The sequence below is a fragment of the Artemia sp. Qi Xiang Cuo genome, chromosome 21 (genome assembly GCF_049724085.1).
Source record: "Artemia sp. Qi Xiang Cuo chromosome 21, ASM4972408v1, whole genome shotgun sequence".
NCBI classification, from domain to species: domain Eukaryota; kingdom Metazoa; phylum Arthropoda; class Branchiopoda; order Anostraca; family Artemiidae; genus Artemia; species Artemia sp. Qi Xiang Cuo.
Genome location: NC_142814.1, coordinates 45,580,918 through 45,608,901, shown reverse-complemented (window position 1 = coordinate 45,608,901; position 27,984 = coordinate 45,580,918). Strand labels below are relative to the sequence as shown.

The window sequence follows — 27,984 nt, the reverse complement described above, 5'->3', positions numbered from 1 at the left end:
AAATAATAATAAATAAGAAAAGACAGAACAAGATTTTACCTTAATTGTATATTTGTAGGCTAAACTAGACTGCATACCACCACTAACAGTATGCTAGCCTACCTACTTGCAACTCTTGACGGTAGGAAGTAGCTTGAGACCGATCTTAGTAATTTGTTTAGTTCTTCTATTTGTCCGTAACTTAATATTATTATTGTGATATCAAAATCAGTCATTAATATTACTGAGTAGATAGAGTACCTCTCATAGAAAGATTAGATAGTATTTTTGCAAAAAGAGAAATATATTTTATAAGGATATATTTACTGTATAGTTTACAGTTGATGATAAAATACCAACAGGCTTTGTCGTTAGTTTTCCAATATCCTCTATTTACCTCATTTGAGAAAGTCCTATTTTTGTTTAGTGTAAAAATCGTATTTGTAATAATCTAATAATTTGTATGTAATTTATAATTTTGTAATAATTTTTGCGATTGCAGCTTATAATTTTGCATTCTCTTATTTCTTATAGCCAACTTTGGAAACAATTAAAAGTGACATTGAAAAGTTCCCCCCATTTTCTTATCATTAACACTCCAAAGAGCCTTTTAAAAATTAAACACAAGACAGAAAAAAAGCACAAAAATATTTAAGTCTTAAACATCATAAAGGTGGTTGAAAAATCAGCAAAAAATCAGCTGAAAAATATGTCACTAACTAACTTTAAAAATGTAGCTTTCTTTTGTAGGTTTAATTTCTGTGAAAGTCAAGAGATTATTGATGTTTGAAATCTTACAAACACAAATTTAACAATTTGTTTTGTTTTTTTAGCATTACGCTTCAGCCTTTACGCTTTTGCCGTTTTTAATTACTTTATGATAATTACAAAAGCCGTCAAAAACCCCTCCTTCTATTACTTTAACTAGCCAAAGAGCCTTTCAAATAGCCTGCACAAGGAAGAAAAAATTCAGAATTATTCAAACCTAAAAAATCACTTTGATCAGCTATCAACTACAAAAAGTCTGAAGCGTATTAACCAAAAAGTGCCATCAAATTAAACTTATTTGTTTTGACTATTTTCCCATCATGCTTAACTTGGCGACACCGAGGAAAATATTGTAGGCTACTATTCTAAAAACTTCATAATTTTAAAATAAAACCTTATAAAATCTTGGTTTTTGGGTAAGAATGGTCCCAGGGGGGTAGAAAATGTTTATTTAGACGTCATTGGTACTCCGGCAACCATCTCCTGTCATTTTTGCTTTAGTAAAAATCCATTCTTATATCCATACAATAAGACTGAATTGACTAAGTAATGAGAAACTTTGGTAAACCTTCTCCAGTGTATGAGTGTGGCTGTGTGTTATAAAAGTACAAAAAATGGCTACTGAAAAAGAGAAAAAGTTACGTCATGTGACTGTTATAGGCCCAATTATAGGAAAGGAAGGATGTGACAAGAAAGTCTGTGGCATCCTTGCCGCATGCATTTTGCCTGCCAAAAATCAGTGAAACCAGCTTTTTAGCTTGCAGTTTTTACATCGACCATTAAAACTTGAAAATACATCAGATATAGAAATGATTTTCTTCCCCTTAAATTTGCTATGTTTAAAACATCTACGAGAAGGTAACATTTCCAAATGGCATTTTAAAATACAAAATCTTAAAAATCCTTACTATGAAAAATATCTGTTGATTTTTACCCCTAGTTTGGCTCGTTGCCTTTATAGAACAAACTGAATTCCTTTTGTAAGTTCTGAAAGCTCAAGATTTTCAGTTACGTACCTAATACCATTAATTTCAAACAAATAGTCTATAAGCTTAATGACAAAACTTTGATTGATTCATCCCAAAAATCTCAGCTGAAATTAAAGAAGAAAATATTAAAGATTGTTTATTGACCCTTACTACTACTAAACACTCACTACAAAACCAAGCCGCCTTAGGCCAACACAGCTACGCATGCTTCTCCTCCATCCCAATCTATTCAAAGCCTCCCTTTTTATGCCATTGCAAGAAGTCCGCATTTCTCTTAAATCTTTCCTTACGACATCCTCTCCCCCTCCTAACCGAGGATGACCTGCTTTTCATTTAGCCCTAGACGGTTGGCCGAAAAGGACATTGATGATGGAATATTAATGTATTTTATGTTTTTCTATGTGTGAGTGTTTATTTTTGCGTCCACATATTCGGATGGCCTCCCACGTCCCTACTGCTCAACATTTCTTTATTTCTTTGTTTTGTGTGTGCTTTTTTGGTGGACCAAGTTAATTTTTGCTATTATCATAATTATGACGAGGTTTATTATTATTATTTGTTTTTATGTCCTGATATTTATATACCCATCTTCACGAGCTCTGCTTTACTTTGGGGGTTAATTTTTGTATTTTTAAGTGAGTTAGATAAAATTATAGCTAGTTTTGTATAATAAAAAGGTCCATTTTTGTTTCAGCATGGACTTTGAAACAAGTGTTCGACACAAGCATTCCTTTAAAGAAACTTACATTCCTTGCCTTGTGGGCCTAATCGTAATCGTTGCAGTTCCCTTTTTTCATATTACAATATTTGTTCATCTCTGGAATAAGTCAGCATTTCGAGTAGATAAAGATTTGTGCACTTGCTCCTGTTGGGATACTGTTTTTAAAGGTGAGATATTTTTCTTTTAATCTAGTGTTGATTGTGAGCCTGTGCATGGGCGCCCATATGGGGGGGCAGGGGGGGGGGCTCCCGCCCCCCCCCTGGCTGAATGATGCTGCATTATATTTTTGTTCTGAGATTTCTATTATATAGCATTAAAAGTGCCAATTAGACGAAGTTTGCCCTCCCCCTGGAATTCAGCTTATGGGCGCCCATGAGCCTGTGTGCTGATAACTACTCTAGGCTAGCCTACTCTAGGTAGTTCCTACGTTTGGAGCCAAATGCAATAGGACAACATTGAAGGGTTTTAACTTGAAAGTCAAACTTTGGCTATTTGCTAATTTAAGCAAAAGCTGGATGAAGATAAATTTCATTTGCTTTGTGAGAATTAAACCTACAAAATAGGTTGTTTTGCATCCCCTTCAAAGGTTTGAATGAAAATTGTATTGTTGTGTGCAATATAATTGAGAGGCTCAAACGCTGATCCATCGCAGAGACTGAATACACACTGATATCTTGCAATATAGTCAAAATTCTTGCATAGCTTATTCTAGAACCAAATCATCTATTGGATGGAAAAGCGGGTCGTCCCCGAATGGGATGTAGGATGTCGTATGGAAATATTTAAGGGAAATAGATACTTCTTGGGAGGGTTTAAAGAGGGAGGCTTTGAATAGATTGGGATTGAGGAGTAGCGTGCGTAGCTATGTTGGCATCAGGCGGCTCGGTGCTGCAGTGAGTTGTTAGTAGTAGTAGTAGTAATATAATATAATCCCTGTTTTATGCTCGTCAAAACCAAAGTATAGCCATTTTTAATAATTAATTTAAAAAAAAATTCCGAAAAAGAGGTTTTCTAAATAAAAGTAAAGGACATATTAAACTTATGATCGGGAGAAATAGAAACCTACAATAACTCAAACTCAAAACGACCAGAAATTACTATTAAAGAATAAGTGAAACCTAAAACGAATAGAAATTAAATAAGCAATTATAACAGAAAATCATAAAATAGGTACTAATATAAATGAGTAAATAAATATTAAAAGGAGTGAAACTTATATTGAATATTCAAATCAAGCTTGAAACGAACAAAAATCACTACAAACAATAGTTTGGGCTTTACTGTAGAAGTCTAAAACCTACTACTTCATTAGCGCTTTACTAAAAACTATATTTGTTTTGAACAGTCTTGGAAAGTACAAAGGAAATCAAAATGAATGTTTGATAGATAATGCTATTAATTGTTGAAAGATCATCAGTTCAGAATTTTATTTTGATTTAATTTAATTTTCATTTTCAATGCTGCAAGAACTAGAGAAGAGAGTATTTGTAATACAATTCTTTTTCAGTGAAGCACCAACGACGCAGTAGGTTTTATACTTTTACAGTGAGAGAAGGAGGCAAAGCCCAAACTATTGTTTGTAGAGATTTTTGTTCGTTTCAAGCTTGATTTGCTTATTCAATTTAAATTTCACTCGTTTTAAGAATTAGTTATTCATTTATATTAGTACCTATTGTATGTTTGTTTGCTATGATTGTTTTTTTTTATTTATATTCGTTTTAGGTTTTATTTATACTTCAATAGCAATTCCCGGACGTCTTAAGTTTGAGTTACTGTAGGTTTCTATTTCTTCTGCTCTTAAGTGTAATATAACCTTTTCTTTTCGTTAGAAAACTTCTTTCTCGGAACGTTTTTTTTAATTCATTTCTGTTCGTTTTTGATTGCCAAAGTTATAAGTTTTTTTCAAAATTCCCTATTTCAAATAATTTTTTATTTCAAAATAAATTAATAGTTTTGGTAAGAACTAATAAAATTGAACGGAATGTTCGATATATAATGAAATTAATTGCTGAAAGCTCACCAGCTCAAGATTTTGTTTCATCCAGCGTCGGATTTAAAGCTTTGACGCTTCTAGGCTCAAGCGTTTTTGCAAGATTTTCGGGGAATTCCTCAAAATTTCGTTAATAGTGAAAGCCGTAGGGCCTAGTTCGTTTCAAAAGTTTACTTTATTTTCAATGTTGTAATAAGTACAATGTTTCACCCAGGGTCGGATTTAAAGCTTTGACGCTTCTAGGCTCAAGCGTTTTCGCAAGATTTTTGGGGAGATCCTCAAAATTTCGGGAATAGTGAAAGCCGCAGGGCCCAGTTATTTTCAATAGTTTACTTTATTTTCAATGTTGTAATAAGTATAAAAGAAAATATTTGTAATATGATTCGTTTTAGTAAAGTGCGAAATACGCAGTAAGCTTTATGTTTTTACCGTTAGGGAACGAGCAGTAGCCATGCTCTTGTTTGTAGTGAAGGATATAGGTGTCTTGAACAGTTTTGGAAAGAGCTAGTAAAATTAAACTGAATTCCAATGATTTTTTGAATAGAATATCGTTAATACGATTTTTTGCTTGGGGGAGGGGGGGGTATGGAAGGAGGGTCAGGGGGTCAGCTTCCATGGTTTTTGGAATAAAGTATCGTTAATATGTTGTTGTTGTTTTTTTTTGGGGGGGGGGGGTCTGTCCATGGAGGGAGGGAGAACCAGGGGTCAGTTCCCATGATTTATCATAGATAATTTTTTGAAGGGGATGGATGTTTATTGGGCCATGGAGTACCAGGGGTCAGCTCCCATAAGTTTTGGAATAAAATATTGTTAATAAATTGTTTGTTTTTTTTTTTGGGGGGGGGGGCATGCAGAGAAGGCCAGGGGTCAGCTCGCTTAAGATTTGGAATAAAATATCGTTTATAAGTTTTCTGAGTGCGGTCGGGGGTTTGGTTTATCAGATCTTTGAACTATTTTCAAAACCCTCGCATAAGAACCTTGTATGCCCCCCAGATATAACATACAACACTTGCCCCAGGGCCATGGTGGGTTTTGTTGACCCTGGAGTTTTTGTTATCCGATATTTTGACTTACTTGAACCAAATGACTATCTAAAAAAATCGATCGGATGGATTTGGGGTAAAAAGGCAAGAGGTAGCAGCCCTCTGGCTTCTTTTGACTGTTAAAAAGGAAACTAGAAATTTCAATTTCCAATAGAATGAGCCCCCGACCAAGCTCTACGATCATTCCAAATGAGCTACCTCTGAACTTTATACGACCACCCCGTACATAAAAACCGTATATGCCGACGGGACATAACTTTGAACACTTGGCACTGGACTCTTCATCGTTGTGTCAACCCTGGAGTTTTTGTTATCTGATGTTTGAACTATTTTCAATAAAAAGGCTATCTTGAAATTTTTATTGGATGGATTTGGGGAAAAAAGCCGTGGGGTGGGGAGGCTAGTTGACCTCCGATCTCTTTTGACTTAAAAGTGAACTAGAACTTTCAGTTTCCAATCAAATGAACCCCTTCTGAGTTTTATACGAGGAGCCCTTCTGTAAAAACCATGTATGTCCCTAGGGCATAACTCACAACGCCTGACCCTGGACCCTAGGGGCTTGTGTCCACCCCGGAGTTTTTGTTGTCTAATCCTTGAACTAAGATTATAATTTTTGCTGGGTGCATTTGGGGAAAGAGGGCGTCGGTGCTATTTGTCGTTCGATCACTTTTGATTCCTAAAAACGGCACTATAACTTCTGGATTTCCACTCGAATGAGCCCCCTCCGAAGTTTATGCGACCATCCCTTCCATATGAAGTGCCTCTGGGAAAAAAATTGGTGCCCTATGGCCTTGGGGTTGGTGGGGAGAGGCTAGTAGCCATCGGATCATTTTTGACTCTTAAAAAGGGAACTAGAACTTTCAATTTCTAATCGTTTGAGTCCCTCCGAAAATTATACGACTAGCTTTTCCGTAAAAACGTTATATGCCCCCGGGGCATAACTTATAACCCTTCCCCCGGGTCTGTGGGAGGGGGGGGGGGCTTTGCTGACCCCAAAGTTTTGTCTTCTGATCGTTGAACTATTGGTTGTCCTGATCGTCGGCTGGTTGTCCTCCGATCAAATTTGGACTCTTAAAAAGGGCACTAGAAATTCCAATTTACAATCGAATGAGCCCCCTCCGAATTTTATACTACCATCTCTTTTATAAAAAACCTTATTTGCCCCCAGGGCTTAATTTACAACGCTTGCCCCCAGGTTTTGTGGCGTGTGTTATCCCTGGAGCCTTTTTATATGATCTTTGGTCCATCTTTAACAAAATGGCTGTATAAAAAATTTGATCGGATGCATTTGGGGAAAACAGGACTGACAGGGGGGTGGGACGTGGCTATTTGCCGTCCGATCACTTCAGAACTTTCAATTTCTAATCATTTGAGTCTCCTCCGAGGATCTTATGACCAATTCTACCATGAAAACTTTATATGCCTCCAGGGCATAAGTTACGACCCTTCCCCTGGGCTCGAGGGGGAGGGTATGTTGACCCCGATATTTTTGTTATCTGATCGTTGAACTATTTCAAACAAACTGGCAATCTCAAAATTTTTATCGGATGCATCTGGGGAAAAGAGTTTGTGCGTTTTTTTTTTTTGGGGGGGGGGGGGTAAGATGCCCTCCGATCTATTTTGATTAAAAAAAGGGAACTAGAACTTTTAATTTCCAATCAAATGAGAAATCTCTGAAGTTTATACGACCTCCTGTTACATAAAAAACCTTATTTGCCTTCGGGCATAACATACAACGCCTGCCCCCGGGCCCTGGGAGGTATTGTTAACCCTGGAATTTTCGTTACTTTCTCTTTGAAGTGTTTTTAACAGGATTGCTATCTCAAAATTTTTATCGGATGTGTGTGGGGTAAAAAGGGCATGGGGGTTGCCCTCTGATCTCTTTTGACTCTTAAAAAGTGAGCTAGAACTTTCAATATCCAATCGAATGAGCCCTTTCTGAAGTTTATACGAGCATCTCTTCTATAAGAGCCATATATGCCAACAGGACATAACTTACATGACCTGAGTAGTAACCGTACAATTCGTTCGAAACTTACATTCAAACTTACGCCTGAGGGCATAGATATGTGTGTAAGTTTCGAACGAATTGGGGTTACCAGGGTCATTTGCAAAGAGGTACCGTTTCTATAGATGGTATAGTAATTTGAAATATCATATGGAATTTGCTTGAAGGTATATACTTTGCGTACGCGCCCGTTGCAAACAGGTTGGGTATAATCTGTTCTGGTTCAAGTTTTTTCTGGCACAATTAACTGAATTTCTATTTCATGATAAACAAGTTTTTTTTTTTTTAGGTTAGATCCTTGTCGGAAAAACCGTTGTATCTTTTTAGTTTTCTTTAAAATTCATATTAGTAAGAGAATTTACTTTAAAGATAATAGTTTTTATTTGCAAGGATATTAGTAGAGGAAAAAAATGAGGGGTGCATTTACATTATTGGAGATTAATGATGGAGCTAACAACAGTGATGTAATTACTTCTTTAGTTTACGAGATTTGCGAATTTTTTGCGAAGAGGTATTAGCGTAAAGGTACTGCGATGGTTAAGAATACCTCACGGGATAATTAAAGAATGGGGTGCTTACATCAGATACTTAATAGATTTGACGATTACAAGAGACATTGCTAGAGTCAAATATATTTGGTGTTGGTGATATTATGACCCTCCAAGTCCCCTGGGGAAAGGGCTGCACAGTGTATCGGTATCGGACATATTATTTTTGGGCGTATTGCTATCGCAGGTATCTATACAGATTTTTAGTAGCTCGTATAAAAGATATTACTCATATCTACGTTCTTCCTATAAATTCAACCATCAACAACTTCAAAACGGCACTAAAAACGGCACTCTTAGTGCAATGTCTCAAGTGGAAAAGCTGGGGCTAGTGGACTACCAGCACTTTTAGATTGACGTTTACTGGCTCATTCGAAAGCTAATGCTCTTATCTAATTTATTTTTATAATTAATACAAAAAATAAAAAAAATAATTTTTTTTTAAATTCTTAATTATATTAAATAAAAAAAAAAAACTTTTTTTTTTTAAATTAAAGAAAGTCACGACGGTAAAACTTAAACCGAACAGAAATTATTCCATATAAGAAAGGGGCTGTCCCCTCCTCAACGCCTCGCTCTTTACGCTAAATTTTTTTATTTTTTTAAAAAAAAAGATTCGTGACAAAGTCAAACTTTTGCGTAAAAAGCGCGGGGTTGAGGAGGGGACAGCCCCTTTCATATACAGAATAGAGTTTTATGGATATTGGTAAAAGTGGTATTTTACTTTTAAAAAGTTCAATATTCGAAGCTAGCTTCAGCAGGAGCTTAGGTTAGTAGTGGTGACAATTGAGATATAAGGAGCAATTGCCCCCTATTTTTTGAAAAAATACCTTTTTGTGGCATTTATACTTTTAAAAAATACAAAGTTCAATATTCGAATCTATCTTCAGCAGGAGCTTATGATATTAGAGGTGACAATTGATATATAATTATAAATTTAAAACTAAATTCTTAATTTAAACAATGGTGTGAAATATTAAAATATTAATAATAGATGTTATTGATTCGAAGATAGTTCCAGCAGGTTCTTATGCTATTAGTGTTGACAATTGAGATATAAGGAGCAATTGCCCTCTATTTTTGAAAAAATACCTTTTTGTGGCATTTATACTTTTAAAAAATACAAAGTTCAATATTAGAACCTATCTTCAGCAGGAGCTTAGGATAGTAGTTGGGACAATTGAGATATAAGGAGCAATTGCCCCCTATTTTTGAAAAAAAATAACTTTTTGTGGCATTTATACTTTTAAAAAATACAAAGTTCTATTTTAGAAGCTATCTTCAGCAGGAGCTTAAGATAGTAGTGTGGACAATTTAGATATAAGGATCAATTGCCCCCTATTTTTGAAAAAAAAATACCTTTTTGTGGCATTTATAATTTAAAAAAATACAAAGTTCACTATTAGAAGCTAGTTTCAGCTGGAGCTTAGGATAGTAGTGGTGACAATTGCCCCCTATTTTTGAAAAAAATACCTTTTTGTGACATTTATACTTTTAAAAAATAAAAAGTACAATATTCGAAGCTATCTTCAGCAGGAGCTTAGGATAGTAGTGGGGACAATTGAGATATAAGGAGCAATTGCCCCCTATTTTTGAAAAAAAAATACCTTTGTGTGTCTTTTATAAATTATATAATTAAAACGGACTATGTTCGCACAGAGCGTGAGCTGTTTCTGATGTGTGTATTGGTTACCCTTTTTTTCTACGGGGCAATTGCCCCCTCTCAAGGAAAAAAAATACCTTTTTTTGACATTAAATCTTTAAAAATATGCAAAGTAAATTCTAAGAAGATCGCCTACGAAGAGCCGTATTTTCGCTGGTGGTAACCTTTTGAGCTTATTGGCACTTCCCCCCTAATTTTTAAAAAATAACTTTTTGTGGAATTTTTAATTTTAAAAAGTTAAATATTCGAAGCTAGCTACAGCAGGAGCTTAGGTTAGTAGTGAGGACAATTTACATATAAGGAGCAAGTGCCCCCTATTTTTGAAAAAAAACCTTGTTTTGTATTGTTTAATTGATAAAAATACAAAGTTATATATTCGAAGCTAGTTCAAGCAGAATATTAGGAGTTTAGTGGGGACCCTTTAGATATAATGGGCAATTGCCACCTATCATTGAATAAATCACAGTATTTGTCATATATAATTTATTAAAATACAAAGTTCAATATTCGAAGCTATCTTCAGCAGGAGCTTAGGATAGTAGTGGTGACAATTGAGATATAAGGAGCAATTGCCCCCCTATTTTTGAAAAAAATACCTATATGAGGGGGGTCGCCCCTTCGTCAATACCTCACTCTTTAGGCTAAAGTTTGTTTATTGCTTTCAAAAGAGCTATTTATTCTAATTAAGCGACCTTTTTGATTCAGGGGTCATTTTTAAATAATTGGAACAAAATTTTAACTTAGCGTGAAAGACGAGGTGTTGAGGAGGAGGGAACCCCCATCATATACGCAATAATTTTGGTTTATTTTAAGTTTTAGTGTTTCTCCTTACATTAAGTTGAAATTTTTTTTGAATATTTCTAATGCACTAAAACATAGAGCGCTACAAACATCAGAATCAACTTTAGAGGGACAATTTATCTGTAAAAGAGGGGTTATTATTTCCTTACTAAATTTTTCTTCTTTTTTTTTTTTTTAAGGAGGAAGTGGATTCATGCAATTACTCTCCCCCTTAAAAGCGACCAAGATGGAACGATACCACATCGATGCACGCTACCAAAATACACGGTGAAAATACCCCTTTACACATTAACAACGATTCGAGTGAAACAAGAAAACAGTTAAGGACAATTCTAAAAACACAAAAAAAGGACAAACATACCCTTCTGTATAATGGTAGAGATATGAGACGCTTTAGTCTATTAAATCAAGCAATTAAATACCCTGTTATATCTTTTTACCCCTTTTTTTAGTTTTTCAAAGAATTAAAAAGCCAGAAATTTATTAATCTAACAAATATTTGTTAATATTATTTTTTTTTTAATTTTTTCTTTACATTTGTTTTTATAAATTAATGGTTATTAAATTTTTAAAAAGTTAAAAAAGTTTAATATACGACTAGAATTTTACTTTAAGCAATTTTAACAATATTATATTTTCAACAGATGATAAATCTTCCATCAAATCATGAGTAGAAAATACACTTTCAGATCCAGCATGCCAGGGAACACACTTTCATATTCAGCATGTAGGAGAACCCTAAATGGTCACCCCCTAAAAAGGTAAGCTAACCCTAAATGGTTATTGGTTAGTGAACTGTAATCTGTTTGAGTATGATAAAAGCTTGTGGAGTACTACATTACGTTATATAAACAGACTGGGATTCTAGGATAGAGTGATTACACCACTTAATAATACTGCTCAGGAACTGAGAAATGTCCAGGAGGAAGTCATTGGAATTTGCAGCTTTTTCGGAGTTGAAGCACTCTACGTAAAGGGCAATGTACCTACAGATAAAGTTTTAATTCAAAAAAGTGACCCTAGGATTCCACTTTTCAATCTAGAAGAGTTTAAGTGTCCCAAATTTGAGGGGGGTTATCACCGTCCTGAAGACGAGGTTAGGTTCTTCGCACAGTGGATACCTAAGAACATACCTGATCGTGATAAATCCATAAGACATGTTAAAAACTATTCTATATCATGGGACCATCGTTTGTGTATGTTTAAGAGTTAACTCTAATTAATATTTTTCTTGAAAAATTTTTTTTTTTTTTTTTTTTTTTTAAAAAAAAAAAAAAAATAATTTTTAAAAATTCGAAATTTTTAAAATTTATTTATTTTATTATTTTTGTAAATTACTTAAAATTTCAAAATATGCTTAAAGTTATAAAAATTGCGATCTGTGATTGGTCAGAGACACGATGTGACGTCCCCACCGGTATTCTATGACCGGTTATTGACACTACCTAATCTATTTCATTTATTAAATCAGTATTTTTACGCAGTGGAATGATAAACACATAAGTAATATCTTTTAAAAAAAAAAGTGAAGATGGAACTTTTTAATAAAGTGTGTTTACATAACAAGGTTATTGTAGCACTGAATGCTGACAAAGAGAGGTATTTAAACTTTGAAACAAGTACAGGTGGTAGCACTATTGGAAATGTATGCATGCATTGTCATGACAGTAAGGAATTAAATTTCTTTGGAATACCGAAAAAATTCAACTCTTATGTTGGTGGTTATGCGAGATTGAGATCTCTTATGTGTTCATTATTTTTAGAGTAAGCTAGCATATCAAACGTTTAGAATGTCTAATAAAACGTCGGAGATGTAAGAAAAGGAATTTGCATACATCTATTGTCAGACACATGGGAACAAATTCTTTCTTGAATTCGCCTCCTGGATAAATAAAAAAAGACATTTCATTCAAGAAATTATGACGAAACTCTAAGTAAGCAACAAACTCTTTCCTGAAGTTACCTCATGGATACACAATGCAGAAATTTCATTTAAGAAATTATCAAAAATTGTAGGTAAGTAGCAAATTCTTTCAAAAATATGTTAATACGTTTAAGCAATAAATATCTTTAAGCTTAACTCATCTTTATTCTTTAGAATAGTTTTATGCATTTCATTAAATTATGAAGAATTTGTAAGTAAGTAGGAATAGCTTTCTTCAATTCGCTTCCTGGACAAAATACAGATATTTAATTCAAGAAATCATAATAAACTTGCAAGTAAGAAATAAAGTATTTATTGTTTTCACTTATTGGACACGCAATACTGAAATTTAATTTAAGAAATTATGAAGGAATTCTAAATAGGTAACACACACTCATGTTATCTCATGGATACACAATGCAGAAATTTCATTTAAGAAATTATCAAAATTTTAAGTAAGTAGCAAATTCTTTCTTGAATTCGCCTCCTGGGTAAATAGAAAAGACAATTCATTAAAGAAATTATGAAAAAATTGTAAGTAAGTAGCAAATTCTTTCTTGAATTCACCTGCTGGATAAACAAAAAGACATTTCGTTCGAGAAATTATGACAAAATTCCAAGTAAGTAACAAACTCTTTATTGTTTTCATGACTTAGATACACGATGTAGAAATTTAATTCAAGAAATTATGAAAAAATTCTCAGTAAGTAACAATTTCTTTATTGAAGTCAACTCTTGGATACACAATACTTAAATTAAATTTTATAAATTAATGAAAAAAAAAAAAATTTCTTTCTTGAAGTCAACTCTTGGATACACAATACGGAAATTTCATTAAAGAAATTATGAAAATATTTGTAAGTAAGTAACAAACTCTTTTTGTTTTCACCTCTTGGATATACAGTACAGATACTTTATTCAAGAAATTATGAAAAAATTCTCAGTAAGTAACAATTTCTTTCTTGAAGTCAACTCTTGGATACACACAATACGGAAATTTCATTCAAGAAATTATAAAAAATATTTGTAAGTAAGTAACAAGCTCTTTATTGATTTCACCTCTTGAATATACAGTACAGATACTTCATTCAAGAAAGGTGATTAAACACGTTTTGAAACTTTCATTTTTTTCATTTTTTTTAAGGTTCATTTAGACGAGGTTACGTGCACGCACGTAACCTCGTATAAATGAACCTTAAAAAAAATTAAATAAAGCTATGTCGACTTTACATATATCTCCTGATTGGTCCCTAAAAAACCAGTCTGGTTGAACAAGTGGAGTTTTCGTACTGCTCACTTTTTTGCAATGTGTAGGAACCAGTGGGGAATCCCCGCTCGTTTGGAAAGGTGCCAAGGAAAGGCATACAAATAGCATGTAGTTTCAAAATGTGTTTAATCACGTTTCTTGAATGAAGTATCTGTGCTGTATATTCAAGAGGTGAAATCAATCAAGAGCTTGTTTCTTACTTACAAATATTTTTTATAATTTCTTGAATAAAATTTCCGTATTGTGTGTATCCAAGAGTTGAATTCAAGAAAGAAATTGTTAATTACTTATAATTTTTTCATAATTTATTGAATAAATTATCTGTACTGTATATCAAAGAGGTGAAAACAAAAAGAGTTTGTTACTTACTTACAAATATTTTCATAATTTCTTGAATTAAATTTCCGTATTGTGTATCCAAGAGTTGACTTCAAGAAAGAAATTGTTTTTTTTTCATAGTTTCTAAAATGTAATTTCCGTATTGTGTATCCATGAGTTGACTTCAAGAAAGAAATTGTTACTTACTGAGAATTTTTTCATAATTTCTTGAATTAAATTTCTACACCGTGTATCTAAGTCATGAAAACAATAAAGAGTATGTTACTTACTTGAAATTTTGTCATAATTTCTCGAACGAAATGTCTTATTGTTTATCCAGCAGGTGAATTCAAGAAAGAATTTGCTACTTACTTACAATTTTTTCATAATTTCTTTAATGAATTGTCTTTTTTATTTACCCAGGAGGCGAATTCAAGAAAGAATTTGCTACTTACTTAAAATTTTGATAATTTCTTAAATGAAATTTCTGCATTGTGTATCCATGAGGTAACATGAGTGTGTGTTACCTATTTACAATTCCTTCATAATTTCTTGAATGATATTTCAGTATTGTGTATCCAATAGGTGTGTCCAATAGAAGTGTCCTTAACTGTTTTCTTGTTTCACTCGAATCGTTGTCAATGTGTAAAGGGATATTTTCACCGTGTATTTTGGTAGCTTGCATCGATGTGGTATCGTTACATCTTTGTCGTTTTTAAGGGGGATAGTAATTTCATGAATACACTTACTCCTTAAAAAAAAAAAAGAGTAAAAACTTATTAAGTAAAAAAAAAACCCTCTTTTAAAGATAAATTTTCCCTCTAAAGTTGATTCTGATGTTTGTAGCGCTCTATGTTTTAGTGCATTAGAAATATTCAAAAAATTTTCAACTGAAAGTAAGGAGAAAAACTAAAACTTAAAATGAACCAAAATTATTACGTATATGAGGGGGGTTCCCTCCTCCTCAACACCTCATCTTTCACGCTAAGTTCAAATTTTGTTCCAATTCTTTAAAAATGACCCCTGAATCAAAAAGCTCGCTTAATTAGAATAAATAGCTCTTTTGAAAGCACTAGACAAACTAGAGCCTAAAGAGTGAGGTATTGACGAAGGGGCGAACGCCCTCATATAGGTATTTTTTTCAAAAATAGGGGGCAATTGCTCCTTTTATCTCAATTGTCACCACTACTATCCTTAGCTCCTGCTGAAGAGAGGTTCGAATATTGAACTTTGTATTTTTTAAAATTATAAATTCAAAAATAAAGTATTTTTTCAAAAACAGGGGGCAATTTCTCCTTATATCTCAGTTGGCCCAACTACTATCCTAAGCTCCTGCTTAATATAGGTTCGAATAATTAAGTTTGTTTTTTTTAAAATTATAAATGCCACAAAACGGTATTTTTAGAAAATGTGTATGAAGTTATCATTATATATCACTTGTCACACCTACTATCCTCAGCTTAAGCTGGAGCTAGATTATAATAATTAACTTTGAATTTTTTAAAAGTATTAATGCCACAAAAATATATTTTTTGTTAAAAAATAGTGGACAATTGCTGCTTATTACACAATTGTCACCACTACTAACCTAATCTCCTGCTGAGATAGCTTCGAATATTGAACTTTGTTTTTTTAAAAATTATAATTTTCACAAAAATATATTTTTTTTTCAAAAAATAGTGGGCAATTGCTCATTATATCTCAATTGTCACCACTACTATCCTAAGCTCCTTATGAAGCTATCTTCTAATATTGATATTTGTATTTTTTTAAATTCTAAATGCCACACATAGTTATTTTTTCAGAAATATGGGGCAATTGCTCCTAATATCTCAATTGCCACCACTACTATCCTAAGATTCTGCTGAAGATAGCTTCGAATATTGAACTTTGTATTTTTTAAAAGTATAAATGCCACAAAAAGGTATTTTTTATCAAAAATAGGGGGCAATTGCTGCTTATATCTCAATTGTCCCCACTACTATCCTAATCTCCTGCTTAATATAGGTTCTATTTTTTAACTTTGTATTTTTATAAATTATAAATGACACAAAACGGTATTTTTTTTCAAAAATTGGGGGCAATTTCTCCTTATATCTCAAGTGTCACCACTACTATCCTAAGCTTCTGCTGAAGATAGATTCGAATATTTTATTTTTTAAAAGGAAATTTGACACAAAAAGGTTTTTTTTCAAAGATAGTGGGGAATTACCCATAATATCTAAATTGTCCCAACTAAACTACTAACCTCCTGCTGGAACTATCCTAGAATTATTAACTTTGTATTTTTATAATTTATAAATGCCACATAAAGGTATTTTTTTTCAATATTAGGGGGGCAATTGCTCCTTATATCTCAATTGTGCCCACTACTATCATAATCTTATGCTTAATATAGGTTATAATTTTTAAGTTTTTTTTTTTTTATATTATTATTGCAAAAAAAAGGTATTTTTTTTTCAAAAATAGTGGGCTCTTGCTCCTTAGAACTCAATTGTCACAACTACTATCCTAAGCTTCTTCTGCAGCTAGCTTCTAATATTTAACTTTGTATTTTTTAAAAGTATAAATGCCACAAAAAGTTATTATTTCAAAAATAGGGGGCAATTGCTCCTTATATCTCACGTGTCACCCCTACTATCCTAATCTCCAGCTGAATCTATGTGCTAATATTGAACTTTGTATATTTAAAAATTATAAATGCCACAAACAGTTACTTTTTGTTAAAAAATATTGTGAACTTGATGCTTATATATAAATTTTCACTAATAATATCATAAGCTCCTGATGATGCTAGGTTCGAATATTTAAATTTTTAATTTTTAAAAGTATAAATGCCACAAAAAGGTATTTTTTCAAAAAAGGGGGCAAGTTAACATCATCACAGAAGTTTACCAACGTATCTAAGAAGCACCTTCTTACGCTTTCTTCGTATATTTAACTTTGTATTTTTTAAAATAATAAAAGCAACAAAAAGGTATTTTTTTCATAGAAAGGGGGCACTTGCTCCTTATATCTCAATTGTCATAAAAACTCTCAACCTCACATGCTGAATCACTCTTCGAATCTTTTACTTTGAATTTTTAAAAAGATAAATTTAACCAAAAAGGACTATTTTAAAAAATAGGGGGCAATTGCTCCTTAGATCTCAAGTGTCCCCCCTACTAACCACTTCTCCTGCTTAAGATATCTTAGTATATTTTACATTTTTTTTATAATAATTATCATTTACTAAACCATGTATTTTTTTTTAAAAAATATGGGAAACTTTCTCCGTATATCTAATGTGTTACTACTAATATCATAAGCTCCTGCTGAATCTAGGTTCGCATATTGAAGTTTTTATTTCTAAAAAGTATAAATGCCACAAAAACGTATTTTTTTTTTCAAAAATAGGGGGAAATTGATCCGTATATCTCAATTGTCCCCAATACTATCTTAAGCTCCTGCTGTAGATAGCTTCGAATATTGAACTTTGTATTTTTTAAATTTATAAATGCCACAAAAATGTATTTTTTATAAAAAATTTGGGGCAATTTATCCTTATATCTCAATTGTCCCAACTACTATCCTAAGCTCCTGCTGAAGATAGGTTCGAATACTGAACTTTGTATTTTTTAAAAGTATAAATGCAACAAACATGTATTTTTTCAAAAAAATGGGGCAATTGCTCCTTATATCTCAATTGTCACAACTACAATCATAAGATCCTTCTGTATATAGGATCGAATAATGAACTTTGAATTTTTTAAAATTATAATTGCCAAAAATAGTTATTTTTTCAAAATTTGGGGGCAATTGCTCCTTATATCTCAATTGTCACCACTACTATCCTAAGCTCCTGCTGAAGCTAGCTTCGAATATTGAACTTTGTATTTTTTAAAAGTATAAATGCCACAAAAAGGTATTTTTTCAAAAAATAGGGGGCAATTGCTCCTTATATCTCAATTTTCACCACTACTAACCTAAGCTCCTACTGAAGCTAGTTTCGAATATTAAACTTTTTAAAAGTAAAATACCACTTTTACCAATATCCATAAAACTCTATTCTGTATATGAAAGGGGCTGTCCCCGCCTCAACACCTCACGTTTTCAGCAAAAGTTTGACTTTATCACGAGTAGTTTTTTTAAAACAAAAAAAAACTTTAGCGTAAAGAGCGAGGCGTTGCGGAGGGGACAGCCCCTTTCATATATGGAATAATTTATGGTCGGTTTAAGTTTTACCGTCGTTGCTTGCTTTAATTTAAAAAAAAAAAATTGTTTTTTTTTTTATTAATATAATTAATAATTTTAATAAAAATTATTTTTTTAATTGATTGTATAAATTATAAAAATAACGTAGATACGAGCATTATCTTTCGAATGACCCATTAAACGTCAATCTAAAAGTGCTGGTAGTCCACTAGCCCCAGCTTTTCCACTTGAGACATTGCACCAAAAGTGCCGTTTTTAGTGCCGTTTTGAAGTTGCTGATGGTTGAATTTATAGGAAGAACGTAGATATGAGTAATATCTTTTATACGAGCTACTAAAAATCTGTATAGATACCTGCGATAGCAATACGCCCAAAAATAATATGTCCGATACCAATACACTGTGCAGCCCTTTCCCCAGGGGACTTGGAGGGTCATAATATCACCAACACCAAATATATTTGACTCTAGCAATGTCTCTTGTAATCGTCAAATCTATTAAGTTTCTGATGTAAGCACCCCATTCTTTAATTATTCCGTGAGGCATTCTTAACCCTCGCAATACCTTTACGCTAATACCTCTTCGCACAAAATTCGCAAATCTCGTAAACACAAGAAGTAATTACATCACTGTTGTTAGCTCCATCATTAATTTCCAATAATGTAAATGCACCCCTCATTTTTTTCCTCTACTAATATCCTTGCAAATAAAAACTATTCTCATTGAATTAAATTCTCTTACTAATATGAATTTTAAAGAAAACTAAAAACATACACCTTTTTTTCCGACCCGGACCTAACCTAAAAAAAAAAAACTTGTTTATCATGAAATAGAAATTCAGTTAATTGTGCCAGAAAAAACTTGAACCAGAACAGATTATACCCAACCTGTTTGCTACGGGCGCGTACGCAAAGTATATACCTTCAAGCAAATTCCATATGATATTTCAAATTACTATACCATCTATAGAAACGGTACCTCTTTGCAAATGACCCTGGTAACCCCAATTCGTTCGAAACTTACACACATATCTATGCCTTCAGGCGTAAGTTTGAATGTAAGTTTCGAATGCATTGTACGGTTACTACTGACCTGCCCGCGGGCTCTGGGGGGTTGTGTCAACTCTGTAGTTTTTATTATATGATTTTTGCACTATTTTTTACAAAATGACTATCTCGAAATTTTTGTTGGATGTATTCGGGGAAAAAAGGAGCTAGTTGCCCTCCGATCACTTTTGACTGCTACAAAGGGCACTATAACCTCCGATTTCTAATTGAATGAGCCTCCTCCAAAGTTTATACGATGACTCCTTCCATATGAAGTGCCTCTGGGGGGAAAAATAACAAAACATTGGAGCCATATGGCTTTTACTATAGGAACCCATTAGTTATGAACCCATTTACTCTGAAAACCCATTTGTTAGTTAAAATGTAATGCAATGCTTTGGTACTTTTTTTTCTTTTTTTTTCGCAATATTGATTGCATCTGCAGTTCTACTGATTTACCATTTATCTTGTTGTCAATTTACGATTTATGATTTATTAAGACATTTTGCACTCATCTTAAAAGAGTTAAAAGATGGGAAACTGGACATGACTTCTAGAGGAGACTCGTCTCATATGGTGGCTAATTGCTGGGTGGTTATATTTGACAAGTGATCCCGCCTTATAGTGTTCCAATAACATTAATGAGTGCAAGCTAGGTCATGATAAATTCCCCTTGTCGCTTCAATTCTAGAAGGGATCAGACTAGAAATATCTGAAGAAGCAGGGTAAAGTTTATACTTGTAGAGAACTTTGCATATCTCCCCCTTCCAAACGCAGATGATGTAACTGGGTTGGATTGGGAGTACTCGGAGATCCATTCACTGAGGCTGCCGTTACAGCACCATTTTGAAGACACTGCACAGGAGTAATACAAATCTTCAGAGTCTAAGCAAAAAGTAAACTCAATCAGGGTCCAAGCGAGCAAGTCAACTCAGTCTGTCGCCAGAGGTTTACACTCTTAGAATAAAGCTATATTAGAGGAGGTTTTGTCAACGCACAAAAACTCGGTTTTCTATGGAAAAATAATTTCACTCTGCTGGCATCTTACTTATGAAAGCTATATGACTAATTTGACAACTCTTAGAGCAGTAAGTACTCAACAGCGTGAAGCTCCAAGTAGATTTTTATTGTATTGCTATTTTTCAAATTTCAGACAAGGTAAAACATAAAATCGCGAAGAAAGGAAGAAAACGAGGACAATTAACAGCCAGTGAAAAAATTGAAAAATTATGCAAATATTTCGGTTAAAAACTCCGCTTGACCGTCCTCAGTGCAGAATAAAACTGATAAAAATATAAAAAAACAAACCTTAAAAGAAAAACAAAACTAAAATTGGGCAACCCTTTCTCAGTAAGGACAGCCGACAAGGACGGCCAAATCATCTCTGAAATTATAGGTGTAATTACAAGATTTTCGCTAAAACATATATAACCAAAATGAAAAGGGTTGACCCTAATATACCTCCCTGGAGCACTACACCAGTCATCGGGCTACTGTTTTGAATTTGGAATTTTTCATATGCGTCTGAATTTTTGGTCCTATATTGCTCAAAGACGTGACTGCAGTGCTTGAAGTCCTAAATAGCCCCTGGCTCTATTGGTAAGGCTCATTTCCGTTAAAGCAGACTTCATGATTTGTGGGGAAGTCTTGAAATTCTTCCTAGGTTCATGCTGATTTCTTTCCGAAATCAGTTAAGAACTTTGAAAAACGGATTGGCTTACTTATGAAAATTTAAAGCAAGAATTAATGGTGTTATGTTTTTTGCCAATACAGAAGATAAATTGATGTGTTTTTCAAATCTTAAAAGTAAAGACAAGGTCTGTAAGATTCCTTATTGTCTCTGCTTGAGCATACAGAAAATTATTTATCGAGGGAACCTTAGCTTCCTGGATCTATTCTGATCCTCATTTTTTGTTTCTTTTTCTAGCTCCACTAGTAATACCTAGTATGTAAGATTTGTCGTTGGCTTTGCTTGAGCATGAGGAGGTTAGGAATATTATCTGGGTTATTAACGAAGATTTAACAGATCCCGCCCCCTTGTGTATTTTTTATTGCTCTACTAAGTACCAAGGAAAGTGAAAACAAAATATGATTCAACCATGTATATATTAAAAATTATTAATATTTGAGAATACAGTTTTAATGAAAAAAAAAACAAACATATTTTGTTTAAGTAAAAGTTCTATTACTAATATTAAAAATTAGTAAAATTTGAGAATACAGTTTTAATGAAAAAAAACATATTTTGTTTAAGTAATAAAAGTTCCAAATTATATAAAAATAAGTGGGTGAAGTTCAGTAATAAGAAACTAGAAATATATGGAACCAAAAAGCTTGAGAAGGTGAAGCTTCCCTCTGAACCTGTAGCTGTCTCTGGGAATCAACAGAGTGCTGGTGTTTGAATTTTTACTGACAAAAACTATTTTCAGCCTCATCTAATTCATTTCGCTTATTTATTTTCAAATTTCAACTTGAAAACACTGACGAAACAACTAAAAGAAAAAGCTTACGAAATCGTTGTTTTCAGATATAAAAAGAAGCAAGATAGGTAAGGGGGGGGGGTAAAAATGTTTCTATTTGATGTCGTTGGTACTCCAAGTAGATGGACTTTAAGGTCCCCCGAAGAGTTGAAGGGTAAACGACCCTCCCTCCGCCCTGAAAAAAGTTGTATCACGATCTTTTTATTGTAGCATCTCCAAGGGGTAAATCTTCCAGAAAAACTACCAAAGCTTTTCCTCTTTTTGGTACTGTTGGTTATCTCACCTATACCCTCTGAAATTTTTCCTGAAATACTGCTTTTGGGTTCTGGCCAAAGAGCTTAGGTTCTAACCAAAGATGCAAAAAAAAGAAAAAAAAAAAAAAAAAAAAAAAAAAACATTTTAGCGACATGTTTTAATGTGTCTTTTTGTCTTTGGACTTAATAAACCCTATATGTGACAATTGTCAACGATTATTCGAATTCGAGCTCAACAGAATTAAGACAGCTCTACAGGGCCGACCCTGAGAAATTTAAATTTCCAGGGACTCCTTGATGTAATTTTACCAAGATTTTAGAGTCTAATTTTCTTTGTCTTTGGTTCTGAGTTTTTCAGTCAGAGCAAATTTATAAGTCGACTCAGTCTCAAAATAGACTTAAAAAAAAAAAAAAAAAAAATAGAATTACGTTTTATATTTACTTTCCACAAGTTGTAAAGTTCAAAGATATATCTGATGTCTCTGGAAAGGGTTAAAAGTAACAAAAGAATATTTGAGTTTTGTCCGAATCTAGCTTCCCCTGTCAACATAAGTATCGATACTCTACAACTGTTATACTCGGTTTATTGTTCCTGTTGATAGTGTTGTAAACAGAAAAGAGAACATACAGTCTTTTAAGTTGCCAAAAGATAACATTTATGTTAACAGAGAATTAATCGAACTCTCCTCTCGAAAAAATTGTTGTTTGTAATTTCAGAATTCAAATGAAACGAGCCAGAGGCTATGACGCTATAAACTTTACATGAGGAATATTATGTTAAGATAGAAAACGTTTTTGCTATTCATTATGTTAAAAAAGCGCTACAAATTGCTGTTGTGTTCCTTTTAGTTTCAACAAAATAAACTGTTATATAGAGAAAAATGAAGTACCGGTTTCTGTCAACACTTTGAAATATATACCCTACACAGGTCCCAATAAATTTAACGTTCAATGGAGTAGCAGATGATTTTTTCAACAGAACAGAAATATGAAGACAACAACAGAAATATGTTACCAATGGGACTCTCCTCCCCTAAGGTCAAACATATGCATCCTGTCGTTAGTCAAACATTCTGAAATACCTATTTTGGCCAATGCAGCTTTGGGCTTCTGAATGTTAATGCTAGTTTGGTTTCCTCCATTCTACTGATTTACTACTACTACTACTACTAACAACTCATCGCAACACCAAGCCGCCTGAGGCCAACACAGCTACGCACGCTCCTCCTCCACCCCAATCTATTCAAAGCCTCCCTTTTTACACCCAATCCTGAAAAAAGGTACATTTGCAAGAACGTGTTTTCACAGAAGGAGGGGCAACTTAAAAAACGCATGAAATATATTATTATATTGAAAATATATAAGAGAATATAGTGAAATTAGTAAAACTCTTTAGATTTATGGGGCGATGGAAATACTCGATATTATACCGTGAAATGCATTCCTCAATAACTCGTCATTCCAAAAGGACGAATCTTTTGCTATGAATTCAACTATTACCAGTAATTTTTTTTAATCTTCTTGACCTATTTATTTTGGCCTGTAATTTTAATTTCTGTCTCTCTTTAAGCTTCTTTGAGGCATTCTTACTGAGTCACTCTGATAAAGGAAGAGTATTATGATATGAGCACCCACTTCTCTACGAAAAGAAACTGCGGAAGAAGCTCAAAATAGTATTTTAAAGAAAACTCTAATAAAAGCAATTCATCGTAGTGCAAAGCCTTCTGGAGACAACACGCAACAAAGCTGTGTCAGGTACTTGGCTATATAAGCCTCAGGGTTCGCCTCGCCTCAAGGAATTAGACTGTGACGGCTAGATCTTGCTGATACTATTGCGAAAACCTTTAGAAACCCGATTTTCCCTAGTGTTCCAGAAGCCAAAACGGACCTCCTTGAGAAGTCCCAGGTTCTTGCACGGAGAAGAAGAAGAAGAAGAATTTAAACTTCAAGAAAGTCTGACCCTCGATAAACTATTTAGTGATAAATACTTTTTACGATAGACAACACGCCACAAAGCTGTGCCACAATACTTGGCTATATAAGCCTCAGGGTCCGCCTCTCCTCAAGAAAAAAAAGTGACGGCCAGGTTTGAACCCCAGTCCTCAGAGTGTACAGGTGCAGCTTTTTAGAATAGCCAAAACTAGATCTTGCTGATACTATTGCGAAAACCTTTAGAAACCCAATTTTCCCTAGTGTTCCAGAAGCCAAAACGGACCTCCTAGAGAAATCCTAGGTTCTTGCACGGAGAAGAATTTAAATTTCAAGACAGTCTGACCCTCGATAAACCATTTAGTAATAAATACTTTTTACGATAGACAACACGCCACAAAGCTGTCAGATACTTGGCTATATAAGCCTCAGGGTCCGCCTCTCCTCAAGAAAAAAAGTGACGGCCAGGTTTGAACCCCAGTCCTCAGAGTGTACAGGTGCAGCTTTTTAGAATAGCCAAAACTAGATCTTGCTGATACTATTGCGAAAACCTTTAGAAACCCAATTTTCCCTAGTGTTCCAGAAGCCAAAACGGACCTCCTAGAGAAATCCTAGGTTCTTGCACGGAGAAGAATTAAAATTTCAAGACAGTCTGACCCTCGATAAACCATTTAGTAATAAATACTTTTTACGATAGACAACACGCCACAAAGCTGTGTCAGATACTTAGCTATATAAGCCTCAGGGTTCGCCTCTCCTCAAGAAAAAAAACTGTGACGGCCAGGTTTGAACCTCAGTCCTTAGAGTGTACAGGTGCAGCTTTTTAGAAAAGGCAAAACTAGATCTTGCTGATACTATTGCGAAAAACTTTAGAAACCCAATTTTCCCTCGTGTTCCTGAAGCCAAAACGGACCTCCTAGAGAAATCCTAGGTTCTTGCACGGAGAAGAATTTAAATTTCAAGACTGTCTGACCCTCGATAAACTATTTAGTGATAAATGCTTTTTGTGGTAGTTTGTAAGTAGCATTTATTTTGATAGCTGTTGATTGACAATAAGTGAGAAAGTGCGATATAGATTGTTAAGATTCAGTGCTTTTTGTTTGCTGAATGGCTGCAGGCCTTTGAAGTAGTCTGAAATCATACCATTATTAGTTGTTCCAGTAAAGGGAGTCAAAGCTACAATAGTGCCATCTTCGTTTATATCACGGATAATTTGGGAAGGGTGTTCTTTAGGACTTCCTCGTCATTCTAATAAGACTGTTATACGGTATAACAATGAATTTGAAAAATTTCATTGATGGAAACAAATTTTTCCGAACTAGCATCTTTGTTGAAAATATCATGCATGTTAAATTGTGAAGCGTAAATTTAAAGTTTATCAGAATTGTCAGCTTGAAATCTTTGTTGGCAATATTTATATCTGCATTTCTATTAAGAAAAATTTTAATTTTCTGATTTTTGAAAATTATTGTAAAGAACTTTCTAACTTTTATAATCTATAGATTAAATATTTAATCAGTTTTAAGTAAAAATTTACATCAATAAATAAACACAAAACCAAGTTGATTTAGTTGAAGTTGTTTTTGCCACTTCAAAAGAGACTTACAACAATATTTTTGACAACCTTGCCTATATTGTGGAGGATTTTAGTATTGCTCTCTGGAACTTTTACGTTATTTAAATGACCAACTTTCTATTAAATCACGTTCAAAATTTGTAATTAAGAGAAAAAGCGTATCAAAATTGTCAGCTTAGTATCCTCGCAAACGATAGTTTTGCCATCTACTCTGACGAAGAATTTAAGAGCTGTTTTTGGAGATTCTACTTCATTCAACTGGTCTTTCTATTAGTTTGTAGTGTTGAAAAGAATTTTAATTACTGCAAATTTATTTTTGAAGATTCTGAGCTAAGCTACTGTGAATTTTTTTTCTGGAATATCATCGTGTTTCTCCAATTTTTTATTGCTATAAATCTTGCATAATTTGTTACGATTTATTAGTTATTGTTTTGACGTCATATAAATTATAATAACTTGAAGCAATGTTTTTTAATATTATAGTATTGATTATAACAGTTGGTGTCATACGGCTGCTTTATCTGCTTTGGAAGATAAACTATTACAACACAACCCCTACTCAACATAAACCAAGTATTAAAACATTGATTGTACTTGGTTCGGGGGGACATACGGCAGAAATGTTACGTCTAGTGAAATTCTTAAATCATAAGAAATATTCTCCGAGACTTTATTTTTACGCTGAAACTGATCCTTTGAGTAAGAAAAAAGCTGCTAATTTAGAGAAAGAGTTATCAGAGGCTGAATCAAGTTATGTCTTTCAAAGCATACCTCGTTCAAGAGAGGTATTACAATCTGCCTCTTCGACAATTTGGAGTGTTTTAATATCCATTTTCTTTATTATACCAAAAGTTGTGCTTGTAAGACCTCATTTAATTCTATGTAATGGACCAGGTACTTGTGTTCCAGTGTGTTTGGGTGGTTTTCTGCTGAAATTTATTGGGTTTGAAACAAGAATGATTTATATAGAAAGTGTTTGTCGAGTTGAAAACTTGTCTCTTTCTGGAAAGCTTTTGTTGTATATTGTTGATTACTTTCTTGTACAGTGGCCCGAGCTTTCTAAAAAAAATCGAAAGGCTATTTATATGGGACGCCTTGTATAGAAATAATTGATATAAAAATGTTGTTTAAGATATTGATAGCTTAAATATATCAAAGAAAACGAGAATGAATTAATTGTGAGATCCTACTAAAATTAAATCCGGCGTTGGTTTTTTTTTTCTAGGCTGAAAACTTCTACATTGAAGTCTAATTATTAAAATGAATCTCATGTTCTAAGAAAGCTGTATGTTTTGAGATATTTTGCTTCGAAAGCAAATTAACTTAAATATCTTACTTTTGGTCATGAATTTCGGTTTATTGGTTTAAAACCAATGAAAATTTTTGAACAAGTTTTTCTACGACAAGTATTATCAATTTTTGGTGACAACAAAGAACAACAAACAAAGGCAAAGCCATGTTAATTTGTTGACTGTTGCCATAAAAGTAAACAAACTATTTTGGAGCGCTCTAGAGTTAATCCTTAAAGTTTAGAACGTACGGATTAGAACTTAGAACAATAGCTGCAACCTATTAAAGTGCTACTGATTGAAACTTGTAAGCAAAAGTTATGGTTCTAACCTACGGTTGTGACGTCATTCAGTATCATGTATACGAAAATGCAGTTTTCTGTAAAAAAAAAGATTTTTTTTTTAATATTTGTTTTGTGAATTACAAAAGCGAGTAGACGTAGCTCTCAAACCTCCTTAAATGAGCTTTATTTTCCTTCAGTTTGTTCTTTTAATTTAAATGAGCTCATTTCCTTTAAAATGAGCTCTTAAATATCTCTCTATGTTGTTCCAGTGCCTTGCTCGCAGCAAGGAAAAATGGGAAAAAGAAAAAAAGACGCTTCCCATCCAAACAAAAGGATTTTCCATGTTTTTCAGGCCAATGAATTTTCCTTGTTGTTCAAGCCAAGGGACTGCAAGTTTCCTGTATAGGGTTTTCGGATAAGGCAGTTCGAATGGTGTACTCAATGTCATACTTGTACTTCAGAACTGGAAGATCGAACTGGTTTGAACATGATAGCTTATGTGAGAAAGAAAAAGATTGTATATGTGCATCATTTTAGGGAGTTAGGCACTTTAGGGAGTTATGCACAGAAAACTGCATCATTTTAGGAGCCATGCACTTTAGGGAGTTATGCACAGAAAACTGTGCATCATTTTTGGGAGTTATGTAGGGAGTAATGTGTTATCATTTATATCAGTAAAGTATCATTTAGGGAGTAATGTGCATCATTTTAGGGAGTTATGCAGTTATGCACAAATGAATGCCTTTTCCTCTGATTATTATTGTGCTTTTGACTGTTGTGTGCATAATCCTTCATGTTAGCTATTTGGTTTTTAGTTTGGTTTTACATTCAAAGAGCTATTTTAATCAATGTGAGTTGAATGTCCCATTATTGATTTTCTTTTGAAATTGTGTCTTGTCTAATAAATTTTCTTT

At 33.4% G+C, this 27,984-nt stretch overlaps 2 protein-coding genes across 2 annotated transcripts in view; both read left to right on the top strand.

Moving 5' to 3' along the window:
• LOC148939622 (uncharacterized) overlaps positions 1-27,984 on the top strand; it is an 81,270-nt gene that overhangs the window by 30,571 nt on the left and 22,715 nt on the right. Inside the window, exon 2 of the mRNA XM_089106567.1 lies at positions 2,431-2,624. Coding sequence (XP_088962693.1) covers positions 2,432-2,624 — 193 coding nt within the window. The 5' untranslated portion in view covers position 2,431. The remainder of the gene's footprint in view (positions 1-2,430; positions 2,625-27,984) is intronic.
• Alg14 (ALG14, UDP-N-acetylglucosaminyltransferase subunit) lies at positions 2,486-27,984 on the top strand. Its single transcript, XM_089106569.1, has 2 exons — positions 2,486-2,624; positions 23,563-27,984. The coding sequence occupies exon 2, from the start codon at positions 25,962-25,964 to the stop codon at positions 26,598-26,600; it is 639 nt and encodes a 212-aa protein (XP_088962695.1). The 5' UTR covers positions 2,486-2,624; positions 23,563-25,961; the 3' UTR covers positions 26,601-27,984.

Excerpts from the sequence above, each read along its gene's own strand:
- Alg14 (XM_089106569.1), top strand. The coding sequence starts at position 25,962 with ATGTTTTTTAATATTATAGTATTGATTATAACAGTTGGTGTCATACGG.